Genomic DNA, 16722 nt, shown 5'->3' on the forward strand with positions numbered 1-16722 from the left:
GTTGTGTTATCACTCTGCTTCTGAAGAGCCAAATAGTTGGCGACTGGACCCCAAATATCTTTAGGACGGGATTTAGTAGGCGTGAGTTCCCAGCAGTGTTCAAGCTGTTCGTGGCAGTACACTCTGTCCTTTAGCTGATCCTGTGTCTCTGGTGGTGTTCTGCGGCCCCACTGAATCGCTACCCTGCACTTAGCTAGTATGAGCAACATGGCCACCAGGCAGATAATCCCGAACAGTACATCATCAACGTAAAATGCCACTAGTGGAATTCTCTGTAGTCTAAAGTCAGTAATATGCCAGTTAACATTGAACATGGAGGCCCAATAACCAGCAACACATGTGCAGTCCCATGATGAATGCAACAACTCAGCATCTATGGCACTAGAGACTGTCCAGTGGGTGTTGTTGATAAGGCCTATTGTTTAACAGATATTTGTACTCATTTCCCTGTATAAAATGGTGCAGGTACACATGCTTTCCATATGTTATTTAAGCAGTACAAGAAGTAACAAAGCCCACTAACCACCCATCAGCGCCAGTAACAACCCTTCTAGGGAGGGAGCTTTGGGCATGGAAACAGCGTAAATGCTAAGCTGTGAAAAGGTAGGGTGTCTGTGGGAGGGAGGGCAGGTGGAAGTAAAGGAGGAAGAGAGGGCGGCGGAACATGATGATGTTAACCTTCCCCATGTTGAGTATAAGGTCTTAGTTCTAGAAGCAATGAGAAAGCTACAGGGCCCTGAGCCTGTGTGATGTGGCTGCAAAACTCGAGCTTAGGGTTGTAATCTCCGAGGGGCTAAATTTCTCCTCTATTTTTGCTAAGCTGTGAGTGTTTTTTCCATGGTTAGGACCTCCCATATCATGTGGAACCAGAGGGAGGTGGGTGGTGGCTCTAGTCACTTCCAATAGAGGACAATCAGTTGTTTGCTGCTCCCATCATGTGGTGTGTAAGTGTCCTGTTCGAGCCCATTATCCCCGTCATCTCGGTCAGTCGTATCCCTAGGAGCAAAGCTGGGTCATCTGGGATAGGGCATCCCAAGGTGGCTTTGATGTAGCCCAGAATCTGTTTCCAAAATGTCTGGATGAGCACACAGCCCCACCGCACATGTCTGAATGTGCCATTCTCTTGGTTAGAGGTGGGAGGTTGTGGAATACATTTGATTGACACTACCGGGGTAAGATACCTTTGCACCATCACTTGTATGCTGGTTCCCTCTGGGGATTGCTTTGGAGGGATTACCCAGTCTTTAGGTGCATGTCCTTTCCCAAGTCTGTTATCCACCTCATTTAGTATTTTTGTAGAAATGAGGTATAGAATCTTGGATGGCACAATAGGTTTGCAACTTCAACCTCTTCGAGCCCCCAAAGGCCTGTACCACTTTTTCAAAGTGAGATAACGGCCAAGTGGCTGGCCCAAGAGTGGAGCAGTGAGCGTGGTACCCAGTGTCTAAGCTGGTAGTGCTGGAGTTGCGACTTTTCCGTGATATGGAAATCTTGCTTGCATTGTTCAAATGATTTAATGTCGCTGCTCGGAAAGAGTTCGCCCACAATTCTGCAGTCTCCCCGCTCTCATTTTGGGGAGGTGGGGGTCTCCAGGGCTGGCTTGAATTCTGAGTTTCTAGCAGCTATCGACATAGTGTCACATGCCAAGCTACTTCAAACATTGAATGACATAGGGATTCTGGGGACAGCGTTAGTTTGGTTCCAAGAATTTTTGGAAGACAAATTTCAAGTTGTTTCAATGGGTGCCTTCAAATCGGGGACCATGATGGTCCCTCAGGTTCATGTTTGAATCCCACTCTAGTTAATAGTTATGTGGCACCCCTTGTCAAAGTCATCAAATCCTTTGGGTTTGAAATTTTGTCTTATTCTGATGACACGCAGCTGGTCATCTCCTTTGATAAAGATATATAGACAAAGTGAAGGATTGCTTTTCTAGTAGTCTGAAAGCCATTACAGTGTGGATGTCTGACAACTTTCTCCAGTTTAACCCAGGAAAAAGAGAGATGATACTTTTGGGGAAAGCTCAACTACTCTGGACCCCTGACTGGTGGCCTTGGGAATTAGGCAAGGACCCCAATCCTAGCAAGGTCATTAAAAGCTTGGTGTCAGGTTAGATCAGCAGCTTAAAATGAAAAGGCAAGTTTCTACATGCTACTTTTATTGAGGAAAGCTCTTTCGTTTCTTCCACTCGCAGCCAGAAAGACCCTGGCAGAGGCTCTTATTGTGAGCCGACTAGACTATGGTGATGCACTATTGGTTTCTTCTAATGAGTCATTACTGTCCAAATTACAGGTTGTGCAAAATACTGCAGCACGGCTGACCTGCCCTCTCCCTCCTAGAACTGCCTCCACTCCACTTTTAAGATCACTACATTGGTTGCCTGTTAAGAAACGGAATACTATGTACAATATGTTGCCTAGCCCATAAGGCCTTACTGGGGAAAGGTCCAAGTTGCTTATGTCAGAGGCTTAAACACTATTATCTTACTAGGAATTTGTGTTCTAGGGAGAAAGCGTTACTGTCTCTTATTTGGTCCCCACTTATTGGAACAAATTGCCATTAGATGGTCATACTTGCTCAAATTACAGAAAATATAAGAAATTATTAAAAACTGCTGTTTTAATGTAAGCGCTCTGCTCACTTCAGTTGGCCGTTGTGCTGAGATACCCCAGTCAGGGCGATTGGTGCTTGTTATCAAATTAAATGCTAATGATAATGGGCATAATGCTAAATGGGAAGATCGTGAGGCCCTTTCGGACCGCCATCTGAACCCAGATATCTAGTACCATCTTCATTGGGGTGTACAAGCCTCTGTAGCAATGCTAAATCCCAGAGCAGGCTGCAGGTCTCCACCCGATCTATGTGCAGCCAGCGTTTGTTGCTTTCACAGACTGTCAACTCCAAAATGTTTCGGAGGTGGGCTGCTCAGATGTACTCCAGGAAGCCTGGGCATGCCAGACCCCACTGTCTCTTGGAAGCATTAGGATTTTGTTAGGGATTCATGGAGTTTTCCCCGCCCAGATATATGTGTGTAGATTATTCTGGAGCTGGATTATGTCCTGGGTTGGTATGAGAGTTGGTAGAATTTGAAATAGATATTGGACTCTTGGGAGGATATTCATTTTAACAACATTTATACACCCCAAGGCAGGTCGAGTCGGCACCACCAGCAGAAGCCTTTGAGAATAATTTTGCAGAGGTGCTCTCCATCTAGGTGACGTGTGATATTAAGTCCTAAATATTAGATCGATTGCTCGGCCTACTGAAAGGGGGTCAATTTTTTGAGGATTGGGAGGTCAGCTGGTGGGATTATGATACCAAGTAAGTGAGAATTGGCTAAATTGATCTTGAAACATGAGACTCTTTCAAAGTCCTCCAAGATGGAGGTTAAGGCTGCAAAGGAGTCCACCTGGTTGGTGAGTGTGAGGAGGACACCATCTGCAAACAGGTTTATATTATGCGATTGGCAGCCAAGTGGGATGCCAGCTATCGTGTGCCTCTGTTGAATTCTGATGGCCAGTGGTTGGACCGCCAGGGTGAATAGGAGATGGGACCAGGGACATCCTTGTCTCGTTCCACGGGTCAGAGTGATGGGCGCCATACACTGTCTCTTTACTCTGAGCACTGCAGTGGAGTTAGTATAGGCTGCCAAGGTTTCAACCCTGGACGTTTTCAATTAGATGAGCTAGATGTCAGATGTTGTCATCCTTTGGCAGTTACCAATAAATCCTATCTGACCCAGATCCATAAGGCCCGGAAACGGGGCCTATGCACATAGCTAGTATTTTTGTGTAGATTTTAGTGTCTGTGTTTAATAGAGCAAAGGGCCAGTATGTTCCGCATTCTGCCAGGCCTTTACCTGGCTTGGGGATTAGGGACATCTTTGCTTCCTGTACAGTGTGGGTCAAGTCGGTGTCTGAGATGAAGGAGTTCTACACCGGGACTAGATGTACCTGAAGGGTAGATACAAATGTTTTGTAAAATTCTAGTGGTAGGCCATCTGGCCCTGGCCTTTTACCCAGTGCATGGCTCGGATCACCCTACGCAGCTCTTCAGCATCTATGGGGGTTGACAAGGAGTCCTTGCATTGACGTGGGATTGGCTCCCAGTCACAATGACCTAGAAAATGTCATATGTGTTCAGGATCCACCGTGACCCACTTATAGAGAGTCTGGTAGAATTCACAGACGGCCTCTTTGTTATCCTTCTCCTTCTCTGCCTAGGTTCTGACCCCTAGTTTGACCCAGGAGAAATAGGTGCTGGCCTGCTGGGCTCTTAATTTACGGTCAAAAAGGGTGCCCACTTTGTTGCCTTGGTGGTAGAAGTGCTGCCCTATTGTTAGGAGGGTGCATTCCATGCGGTTAGCTCTCAGTTTTAGTTGACCCCTAGTTATAGTCAGTTTCCTTTTGAGGAGATTGTTGGGCTTTTGTTGGTCAAGGACCCCTTAGTCTTTTATCTCTGCTGTCAGAGAATTTTCAGCGAGTCTCGCCTTTCTGGTCTTACCTTTCTCAATGCCAATGATTGTGCCACGGATTGTGAATTTGAAAGGGTCCTACTAGTGTGTGTGTCCAGGGATGTCTGGGGAGGAGTTGTGTGTGAACTAGTCATTTATGGCCTCCAAGATATCTGCCCTGTTCACCGGGGCTCTCAATATTCGAGGGTTAAGGAAACAGCGTGGGATGTCAGGGCAGATGTGGGTCTCTATGCCAAGAGAATTCCACCTGAGCATTGCCTGAGATAGACATATCACATATGGCAGCCGAGGCGAGTGTAGCAAGTGGAGCGTGGGTTATGAAGATGTAGTTAATGCGAGAGTAAGCGGTGTGAACGTGTGAGTAGAAAGAGCAGAGCAGTCTCTAGTGTTGGGTTGAAGGTAGACTGTGGGTGAAGGTTCGGTGATTTCCTTTTTTAATAGGGCTGACATCACTCCTAGCCCCAGGGAGGAGCTAGCTTTTCTAGACATGTTGGGGCACATATGTTAAGAATTGTAAGGTTTTAGTGCCTTTGTGGCAGGTGAGCTTGCGTCATCAAGGTAGGGTCATTCCCATGTGTGGTTTGCAGAATATTTTGACAGCTGCTGTTTTAGTGGTGGGGGGATGCCCAGTATTGGAGGGGATAGCAGTGACGGTGCATTCGATAGTGGTCTACACACATTAAATGTGTCTCTTGTATGAAGATGATGTCAGGGTCCTGTTGGGCCAGATAAGGCCCATTTCACACAGTAGCACAGGAGTGTGGTACAGCGTGTATGGGAATTTGTTGGGTATTCGTCGCCATCTAAAGTTGGGTGAGGGCGCACCATTCTGAGTGCCATATTACTGCTGTTGTTTATCCGTAGGAAAGGTACCAGGAGCCTTCAGCCTAGAGATCTTGCCTTGGGGATGCAGGCAGGTGCTTTGGATTGCATGGTAGTGTACAGTCGAGGGATGATATTCCCAAAAGAGTAGGACCCCAGAAATTCTTCCAGTGCATGCATTGGTGCAGGAGTGGTGAGGAATGTGCCGTGCAGTGCTATGTAGGTAGTTTGAAGTCAGTGGAACATGAATATGCCTAGGGGCATGCCATAGGAGACTTCCCTAAAGGACTATAGCATGATAAATGTTCCTTCAGGGGACAGATCTCCTAGGGAGGTCAGCCACAGTTGGCTCATATGAAGGCAGACTGCTTGGCATACCGTAAGTGGCACGCTGGTTTTCTAAGTGCACGGATCTTATCCGCAAATAGACAGTCTAGTATTACACATTGCCTAAGGCAGTTCCAGGTGCAAATACTGCATTTCGCTGTATCTACCCCCACTTCAGAGCATCTGATGGGCAACCAGAGAATAGTGTACAACGGGCATGGTGCCATATTGTCAGTCTCATGGCAACATGCAGCTGAAAGGGCACAGGGTGGTACAAATAGTGTCCGAACTGTCTTGGGTGCAGTAATAGTATAGCGTCATATCCAGCACACAGATCCCTCCCTGTTCAAATGGTAATGTAAGCGCTTCCCATATGGCTCTAGGCTGTTTACTGGCCCAGGCTAGACTGGAGCGGATACAGTGCAGGAAGTGCCTGGTAAGCGGGACCGCTATACTAACGAGGAGGAATAAAACCATCGAGAGGCGTTCTATTTTGGCAATGGTCACTCTGCTAGTCAGTAACAGAGGCACTTTAGACCACACTGGTACATGGCCTTTGAGCCAAGTGAGTGCCCTGCCATCATTCTCACAGCAGATCTCATCTAACTCCCTGCTGATTCATGCGCCCCACCATTTCACTGGAAACTCAAGAGTAAACTTGCTTGTAATGGCAGTAAGGGGAAGGAGATCTGACTTGGACCAGCTAATGGTTATTCATATGAGGCACCCACCACAATGCTATGGCCTGGTAGGTGGCACACAGATCAAAGGAGGAGAGCTCAGTGATTTTTTAGTTAGACAACCAGTGGGATTTTATCTACTCTTGGACTCACTCACTTAATTCATAAACAGCATCCTAACCAACGAGCTCCTTCAAATCCTCCCTTAGATTGGGCACTGCGACTCATGCGGCTCAATGCTCACTGCTGTGCACACTCAGTGTAAGTTCAGTGTTTGTACACATATTGTAAAACCCTTACATGTATGTATTGAGGGAGACAGGTTGCCAAGAGGAGACTGTTCCGTATGTAATTAGTATGCATGTTTAAAAACCTCAGAACCTGTGATGAATGCATGACTAGAATGCAGACTGTTATCATGTACACACATGGTGTTTATTTCTGTGATTTGCACAAAAACACAATAAAATTGAATTTGAAAATAAAAATGTACTAGACACAAACATTTTGGCAAAGTCAGAAATCTATTCCTCATAATTATGAGTGGCTTTCCCACTTTTAACAAACAAACAAAACTTTTAACAAACATTCCAAGTCATAGTCACAGTCATAGGCCAACGTGCATGAATAAACATGGTGGATTTGTGCATTAGGGCATTTCAAGGACCTCTTTTCGTATGGTCACCTCCAAGTTTTTCGAATGCTGCTACGGTTTTTTTGACTCTGAGAGTGCACTGAGCCCTGATAACCAGACCTCAATGCCTGTGCCCTGACCCTAAAGGCTATGTGGAATTGGCTGTAGCCAACTGGGAATGGCTCACTTACCTGTAAGTCCTTTGTAAATGGTACCCTGGTACCCAAGGCACAGAAGTTAGAGGGGGACCCCATGACTTGTAGCACTCATTGTGCCACCCTGTGGGTCCCCAAGTAAAATTAACCGTCCAGTCTGCAGACTGGTAGAGTAGTCATGCACGGCAAGCCCGGCTTTGCCATTGAGGTCAATGGCAAATCCACCACTTATCCTGGATCGGTGTGCAAGTCCCCCTTCTGGCAGGCCTACTGAGCCCTAAAGGCAGGGTGTAAAATACCACACGGGCCGGACATGTACTTTGCCTGTCCTGACAGTAAAACACGAGAAACTACTGTTTTAATGTGGAAAGGCTTGGTCCCCCAATTGGCGAGTACAAGGTTACACGCTGAACCCCTCAGCTGTGCTAACTCCTGAACAATGCGGCCAAAGGGGGCACTCCAAGGTATCAAATGACTTGTTACATTAAGCCCAACTTGTATTTCAAGTTGAAATTAATGTAACTTGTTGCTGTGTGCAGCTTGAGCGAAGCTGCCACTTTGTTTGCCTTAAAAAAACACTGCTGTGCCTTCCGAGGCACACATAGAGCCTTCCTTACGGGACAACCTTCTGCCGTCATGGAGAGACGTGCTGATGACTCTCAGGAAGGAGAACAATGAAGGATTGTAGGCTAGGGAGGTGTCACCTCCCTCCCGCAGGAAGCCACTCAGATTTCAAAGGTGAAGCCACATTTGAGGTGCAGATGTGCAACAGGAGTGGGGGGGGGGGGAAGGACAGCCCCATTGTTGAGGGAGACAGGTTGCCAAGAGGAGCCGAGAGGGGAAACCAGTTGCCAAACTGGTTTCTCCAGGGGCATGTAGCCCTGAGGTAGCCACACCCCAGGGGTGGGCTAGGGAGATCTGTACACCAGAGGGAGAGTCTTGCCATGATAAGAGTGGGCAGAATGGTGCATTCTGGGATAGCCAGATGCCACACTCCAGAAGAAATGGGCACTAGGTGGGAGGGAACCTGGTAGCCTATTGGCTACCAAAACGTATCCTGCCCTAAGGGCATTTTCCAATGATAAGAAGGGCACCCCTGACACTGAGACCTCAGACCTCGACCGACTCAGAAGAAGGACCAGCAAAAAGAGGCTGCTCCGACATGGACTGCACCTGCTGGCTACCAAGGAGACGCACTGTGCCTACTGTGTCCTGCTCAGGAAGAAGCAGTCTACAGAGCCCAGCCAGCTGACTGGCTTCCTGTTTGCAGCACAGAGACACGAGACACAACAGCTGAAGAAGCCTGCTGGGGCAAGCCCAAAGACTTCAAGCTGTGCAGCACCGAGGACAAAAACCAAATGCAGAGTTGCATCCAAGTTCGCTGAGCCTGGGACTGTTGAAGGACTGCTTCTCCTGTGAAGGTAACTGTTCTTGAGGACCTTGCTGGTCCCTCACTAGCTCCTTGCCAGGGTTGGTTGCCTGATGTACTCCTAACCAACCACACTGACACTTATGTGCATTTTCTTTGAAAAGGTTTCTAAGTGTCTGGTTCATTGACTTTGCCAAGGCTTGTTCGCAGTTGAGCAAAATTGCACTGATTTATTATTGCCACAGCTACCCAGGGTTGATCTGAGGGTTTTGTAGACAAAACCTACTGGACCTAAAGGGGTTGGTGAGTGTATTACATGGTGAGGTCGCACAACCACACCATTTAATAAACCCCATTTTCTCAAGCCTTATACCATGTGTTGAACTTGGCCCTCTCTGCAGAATCTTCCCAAAACATTTTGCCATCTCCCGTCTTGTTTCGCTGACTTCGTTTTTGTTGTCTTTAGAACTCTGTGCACTTTACCTCTGATAACCAGTGCTAAAGTGCTTGTGCTCTGCCTTTTAAACATGTTAAAACTGGTTTACACCCAGATGGCACATTTAGTTTACTTACATGTCCCTAGTAAAGTGCTGCTATTTGTACCCAGTGCCTGTAAATTAAATGTTGCTAGTGCCGGGTTTTACAATGACCCCTCAACTGTGCTAACTCCTGAACGGTGCAACCAAAGTTGGTACTCCAAGGTATCAAATGGCTTGTTACATTGAGATCGACTTGAGTCTCAAGTCGAAATTAATGTAACCAGTAGCAGTGTCCAACTTAAAAAAAATTGCCACTTTGTTGACTTCAATCTCCTGGGCCCTTAACGGTTACAAAAGGAGCCTGAGCCCGAGACAACTTTCTGCTCTCCAGGGGTGACGTCCTAATGACGCCCAGGAAGGGAGACAACAGGGGCCTGCACTAGAGAGAAGTGTTACCTCCGTCCTGCATGAAGCCACATGGGTGTTGGCCCAAAAAAGAGCTTCAAAGCTGAAACTCCCTTTGAAGAGCAAATGGGGAACACTTGAGAGAAGGGCAGCCTCATTGTTTGAGCAGAGTAGCTGGAAGCCGGGAAGGAGAAGGGAAACCTGTTGTCATACCGGTTTTCCAGGGGTGTGAGGCCCCTTGGTAGCCACCGGGCTGAGTAGGGATAGGGAGCTCTGGATCCAGAGAGAGAAGGTTCTGCCATATTAGGGGTTGAAAGAATGGTGCATCTTGGGAAAGCCAGATGCCACACTTCCCAGGAAGTGGTCATCAAGAGGGAGGGAACATGGTAGCCCATTAACTACCAATGGCATCCTACCTTCAGGGCATTTGTTGATCATAAATAGAGCATCTCTGGCATCCAGCGCTCAGATCTCAACTGGATTGGAAGAAGAACCGAAGGAGGAATGCCCTGCTGCACAGTGGAACCAGCTAAGAGAGGCTGCAACGGCGTGGACTGCACCTGCTGCACCTTGTGGCTATCAAAGAAGGGGGACTATAACTGCTGTGTCCTTCTCGTGTAGAAGTCGTCTCTGGAGCCCAGCGAAAGCAAAGAAGCTCCAAGGGTCAGCTGGCTGGCCTCCTGGTCACAGCATAAGGCCGTAACACCTAAGAAGCCTGCTGGGGCAAGTGGGTAGCCCAGAGTCTTCGAACCGCAGCCAACTACTGCTGTTCAACACCAGATCCTGGACTCAACGCTCACAGTTGCACTCTAGTTAGCAGAGCCTGGGAGAGTTGTTTGAGTGCTGCTTGGTCACCCAGAAGCTGAGGTATTGCCCGGGGAAAGATTGGGCTGTGACTGCGATACTGGGCGATTAGTACACCAGTGGTGACTGGACTTCTACCAGCACTGAGAGGACTTGAAGAGATGTCAACACTGTAACTAAGACTGCCTCATCACCTTTGTGGATTGAGGAGTGGCTACAGGAAGACCCCATCGAATGCATTGCATCCACAGCATCTTCAGCACCCATCATCCCAAGCATCAGGACCACTTCCAATAGAATCTATAGCAAAGGGGATAAAGTGCCTGGAACTGCATGGAGACTACTTCATCTGTGGAGATCACTGATTCTGTGGACCTTATTGGTCCCCTTAAAAGGCTCCTTACAGGAGTTGGTCGCCTAAAGAAGTCTAAGTGACATCAATACAACTAGCCCAACTTTTTGGTGAAAACGTTTCTAAGTGTCAAATTTGTTGAATTTGCCAATGCTTTTTCAGGGTTGACTGGAAAGCTTTCATTTACTATACCTTGTAAACTCTATGCCTCTGGAACCTTCCAGTGGATCTTTTTTTGTTGTGGTGTCTAACAATACATAAAACTACAGTCTATTTATATAAACTGGTGTTGGATTTCCTGAGTGTCTTGTCAATTTCTTCTTAAATAGTTTTTGGTGCTGTTTACGTGCTTTATACGTGTTCCTTTGAGTAAGCCATTGATGCAGACATAGGATTTTGGGTTCAACAGATTGACACCACTGTTAAAGAGAATAAAAACAAAAAAAGGTTCCCACATAGCATCGCAGAGAGGGAGATAATCAGACCCAACTTACCATTTCTGAACGCGGGAAAGGAACGTCCATCTCATGCAGCACTTTATTCAAGAAAATCCACTTCTGCTGGAAGGTGACCCACAAATCCAAGAACAGCCCTGTTGGAATATGACAAGAATGAGGCAGTGTGGGATCTGATAACAGAGGTGATCATAAAGGCGGACAGCTTTTGCAGGTTTTTGAAGGACTTAATGGCCTCCTCAAATCTTACTACAAGCAATTCCCTTGTTAATTGTGTGGCCATTAAATTATCACACGTGGCACACTCCACTATTTTAGAGTAAATCAGCTTTACTGTATTACTTTAGTGAAGCCATACTGCATTACATAATGGAGCAATCAAGACCGTCACCACCATTTGTTCTGCGTGTCAAGGTGGAAACCTGCAGTAAGATGTGATCAGCACAAACTATTCTCTAATCATCTGCGGAGAAGGCTCAATTGGGAGTAAACTGCTCATTTGGCACCCCAGAATACACGAGAGCCGATGAGATCCATCACACAAAGGCCTGTCCGCTATCAGCCTCAGTGGCACTGAGCAGCAGGAAAGCATCTTCTCCTCTGTTGAGTTTGGTGCTTGAGATGGAAAGGAGCAATGCCCTGCTAGGAGGCTGCACCCTTGCTGAAAAGTGCAAGCAGACATTCCAATGCTCAGGACCTGATGGCACCTAAATAATTATAGAGCTCAATAAGCTAGAATTCTAATGACAGCATCACATGTTTAAGTCTGATGATTAAATTGCCAAAATCAAAACACTCATTTAAAATTAGAAAGTAAATTTAATGCCTTGGTTGTTGGTGGACTGGCACTGCATATATTTGATCTTACTGGAATTGAAGGATCGTTGTTGCTTTAAAAAGTGAGCTTCTCTGCTGATGGCTCCAAGTTTCATAGGTACCAGCTTAAAATGTAACGATAGCTTATTTAAATTTTGTATCCACTCACATTTGTCATGTCATGTCATATGCCACTGCTACATAACAGATGTCTTTAGTGGTCCAACTCAATGATACTGATTCCACCAAGCTTGGAAGGATAAAAGGTTGACTTTTCCCTCCAAAGTTTAAACACTTGACCTTCAGCTCTCACACACAGACCTCTGCCTGTTTATGAGTCGAGGCTCCGAAGTGAAGCACGTACAAGAGAGAAGAAGTGGTAGGTACACTGCCCAGAGCCCCAAAGCCGCTCTCGAGTCTCACCGATGTCCTGGAGAGTGCTCGTCCAGCCCTCCACCTCCTGCCGGAGGCCAGCAGCGTCGGGGGAGTAGTGCAGCATCTGTAGGGTCATCAGGCTGTCTTCCAGGAGGAGCCTCAGCTTGTCTATGTCTATGAAGGCAGAGAGAGGGACAACAGGTAAATCCAACTCCAGCATGGCAGGGAAGGAGGCAAAGACAAACCAGAGGACATTGTGAATTCATGTAGGAGAAAGAGACGAGGATGACAAATCAAGGAAACAAATTAACCACACTATGAAAGAAAGAGCGGGATAAAATCAATGAAGAAGACATGTAAACTCTACAATTGTGCATTCTCTATAATCAATCCTTAGGCCCTAATACTTTAACTGTGCTAGTCTTCTTAATCAAATGCATACATTGGCACCTCTACATAATGCTCTCTAACAATGTACAGCTAATATAGACCCAGCGCTTAATTTGTAAAAGAAAGAGTGCTGGTACCCAAAGCTCTGCTCGGAGACCGCGGCGGGTGCAATTCAACATCAGTGCACCAAATACTGAGGCCTTGTAGTGTTGAATTCACTTCAGGCCTCTCTAATCCACTGCCAGACACTGCTGTCCCTTTATCTCACTCTTGCCAGTTCCTGATTTCTCTGTTTGTGATGGAATTTCCATTTCACGAGGCAAGGACGGCCCACTCCCCATTCCTCTTCTCGCGGAGTGTGGAGACACTGGTGGCGTGGATCCAGCCAGATGCTTAATTGTGGGGGATTAAGTGGTGCTCGGGCCACAAGAAAAGCGTTTCACTTTACGCAGATGCCCTACTTAAATACTTGCAGCACCCATAATGTTCTACTCCCAGGCTGATGGATCTATTAAACATCTAAGGGAGGCTTCGGGCACCAGGGTTAATTGGTCAAAATCAAAATACATTCAGATTGTGAGAAACAAAATAGAGTTCACCTTAGAACCTAACCCCAAGCACTAGATCTTGGACACTGAAAGTGAGGGGTGGATTCCATGGGACCCAACGTCTTGTGGCAATAAGTTGTTGGTGGAAGAGCAAGACATTGCTAGGCGCTGGATTGGGTTTGAAAGCCCTACAATGGAGAGTGGGTCAGAGGTATTTACAAAAAGTTATTTAGAAAGCATGTGGCTGCCTGTGCAAATATACAGCATGGGACGGATGGTGGGATCAGTGCTGTTGAGTTACATTTGGCAAGTGGGTGGGGTGGGGATGTGTCACATTATGGTACTTTGTATTGACTTATGGGACTCAGTGAGCCTTTTACTTTGGCAGTGTTCTGTTTGTTTTTTTTAACTGAAATAAAATAAAAAGAATGGTGAAAAAGATAGTAATACAATTATAACATAAAACTGGGAATAGGCTGTGAAACACACGAGTACCGCCAGTGATGGATGTAGACAGTCTCCACCACCCATCCACCCTACTGTGATCACTCACCAATCAAGATAAAGGTCCCGGTGTCCTTTGAGAACAGACCCTCCTCTGGCTCGCGGATCCGTCCGCTGGAGGGTCTTCGAGAAGGGTCAGGGGAAGGGTCCCTTCGGCGGATGTTGAGGAGGAATTTTGCTAGCCGAAAGTGTTGCTCCTGCCATGTGGCCTGCAGCTTTTGCAGAGTCTGCAGACAGGACATCTCTGCCATTGCACCGCGCCAGATCTGCCATCCAGGAGAGCAAAGGTTTTGGTAAGAGAAAAGAACAAAGTATGAGATGTCAGACACTGTGAATGCTGAGCCACCGCAGGGTGGAGCAGGCATGAATGATGGGAACCTTCGCTGGTTCAAGGCACTGGGGCGGATCTCTATCCTGAACAAGGTACAGTGGTCCACAAGCTATAGCACTCATATTGTGACCAGGGCGCATGGGTCAGCTAACGACTGCCTTCCTTGGAGTAAAGGGCTCCTGCAGAGTAGAAGAACCAGAAGCCCTGTGTGCAGCAGCTGTGACTCATAAATGAGATTGTTGGGTTGACGTGAAAAACTGAAAATTACCTCTTTTTTTCATCTTGTTCTCTGGGATTTTGGAAAAGTATTGAAATCACCAGGTGCCTTCAGTTAAACTGAATTCTGATTTTTTTTTATTTTACAAATGTATTGATATTGTCAATTTGTGAGATTTTTTTCGAACTTAAGGTTTGAATGTAGTGAAGGAGGCGCCACCTTATGGAATAGTGGTTTCCCCTCAAACTACAATTGGTTGTCAATCCTCTTGGAAATTCATTTTGCATATTTATTCGAGTACACCTGATTTGACAGATATTTGTGTTATTTGTACAAGTGCTGAGCTTCTGGAACTAAATATGTATTGTTTTTGGAAAAAGTTCACCCACTAAAATAAAAAACTAGGACAATTTTTGCTTCTTTCATTAGACAGATTGGTAATTGGAAATGAAAAAAAAACTGTTAAACCTTATTAACATGATGAATTCAGGTAGAAACGTCACTTCCCTGCAGTGAAAAGCTACATACTCCAGATCTAGGTTCTTCATACTTGGTCTCTTCACTGAACACATAAACCCCAAATGTCTTCACACACATGTGGGATCTCAACGTGCTTTATGAAGAGAAAACCTCCCATTTTGTGAACAAATTCGATCTAAGACACATATTCCTACTTTTAATTACAACATGGCTAACTGAACATTATAAAGAACGTTCTTAGAAGCTACAGTCCCTGAATTTTTTTTTATTTCATTAATTTACAGAGGAGGCACCTAACTTCTCAAACCCTAGAAACTTTATGGTCCCTTTCCTGTCCCCCAGAGTTCAGTGCGGAGGCTGCTGACAGCAGATCTTTACACAGTGGGGAAAGGACACTGGTGTGGGCGCCTTACCCAGCAGAAAAGTGCATGCAGAGGCCCTCATTACAGAGACCAGTCCATTGCAATGGCACCAGGAACATCATTCCATCAGAATTACAAGTTTAGAGGTAACACCGCTGGGGAGCGGGGGTCCACTGCAAGCAGGCGAAGTGTCAGGTAGGACACTGGAGAAACATGCAGGAACTGGGATTGTAAATCTGGTTTCTCCAATGTTATTCCCCAACAATGTGTAATGTCCATTATCACCCCCACTCTGAAATTACCTGGACCCCTAGGTAGCGGTAACTCCAAGGGAGGGAACTAGCTGGGATTATTACAGCCACGTGTACTCACTCTGTCAATATCTTAGTAAAACGCGTGGATTGGAGAGGACCAAGGCTGTGCTGACCCTGTTCCAAAGTCAGAAGCTCTCTACTTCCAATAAGTCTTCACGTGTTCTACACTTTCACTTTCCAGCCTGCTAGCTGAGTGTGTCTGGGTAACGGGGTAAACTACTGCCCTCCCCATGGGGGCCCTCAGTGCATCCAAACTAGCAGCGTACCCCCTTCCATAGCCTTTGGGCTACCTTGATGAATCTTGGTGGCCTGTTCCTACTGTGTACCCATTTAAAGAGAATCTCTCTAGGTTCTGAGCGCACTCCTCTGTGCCTTCTACGTGCCATCACTGGACAGTAAAAAGGAGCTATGCAACGGCTGCCATGTGGTACGTCTAAGCCCTCCTATGATATCTTACGTGTAGGAGGCACTACATCTAGGTTTAAGACGGTGAGTCCAGCTTCTGGAAGAAATTCTTATTTGTTTACAGGGAAGGCTCTGGTATAAAGATGGGAGCCGGGGTTGTATTATATTTTTACTCAAAGCTACTCGACTAATAGTGAGGATTCATGTGGTGCGGAACAGACTAGATCCTATATTAAAGCATGTCCCTCTAAAGACAGAGGCAGTAAATTTACCCCAGCGGCCTTAACCAAAGTTTTGAATGAAACTGGCATGCCTTGTCGCAAACTGACATAGAACACCAGAGCTTTCACCATTTCCAGCAGGACTTGAGACAGAGGTTTTCACATACACCGTGAATCCGTCTGCAGCCAGACATTATTCGGTGATGCGTTTCTGTTCCCATCGCCTGTATGGTTTAGGATGAAGGAAAGGGTTTGCACCATTACAGCAAAACACAGTAGGAACAATGGGCCTATCCCCCTATCGCCTAGGATTCTGCAGTGATCGTCACAGGTCTAAAACTGGGCATAATTTTATGATACAACTTCTGGGGCCATGCTATAAGTTGAGGAACAATGTTATCTGCAACAAGATTCTTCATTCCATAAAGTCAAAGGCTTTTTCGGTATTCACAAAGGCTATCACAGATCATCGTCATAACTCCTTGTTTAACTGCCGATGTGGAGCAGCCGCCTATGTTTACTCCTGATCTTTAACCTGGTATAAACTGGACTGGTCTCTGTAAACCATCCGATAATCAGATTCTAAATCCTAGTTGGTATTACTTTACACAAGATCTTACATGTATCACAGATGTTTGTGTGTTGCATGTACAGGGCAAGGGGTCTATATTATGTCTAAACAATATTACTATATTTGATCTCTCGTTGAATCTGGCCACGTAATAAGCCAAAAATTGACTCATTATCTTTGGTAAGGCGCACACACAATCAGATAAAGTGAACAGTGAGCACGAATGCCGTCG

The 16722-nt window shown here is 46.2% G+C and overlaps 1 protein-coding gene across 1 annotated transcript in view; it reads right to left on the reverse strand.

The window, feature by feature from the left end:
- Positions 1–16722, reverse strand: part of DNHD1 (dynein heavy chain domain 1) — a 337397-nt gene that overhangs the window by 177290 nt on the left and 143385 nt on the right. Inside the window, exons 19-21 of the mRNA XM_069203282.1 lie at positions 13639–13855; positions 12196–12321; positions 10996–11093 (exon numbers count right to left, since the gene is read on the reverse strand). Coding sequence (XP_069059383.1) covers positions 10996–11093; positions 12196–12321; positions 13639–13855 — 441 coding nt within the window. The remainder of the gene's footprint in view (positions 1–10995; positions 11094–12195; positions 12322–13638; positions 13856–16722) is intronic.

Source organism: Pleurodeles waltl, chromosome 8, assembly GCF_031143425.1.
Source record: "Pleurodeles waltl isolate 20211129_DDA chromosome 8, aPleWal1.hap1.20221129, whole genome shotgun sequence".
NCBI lineage: Eukaryota > Metazoa > Chordata > Amphibia > Caudata > Salamandridae > Pleurodeles > Pleurodeles waltl.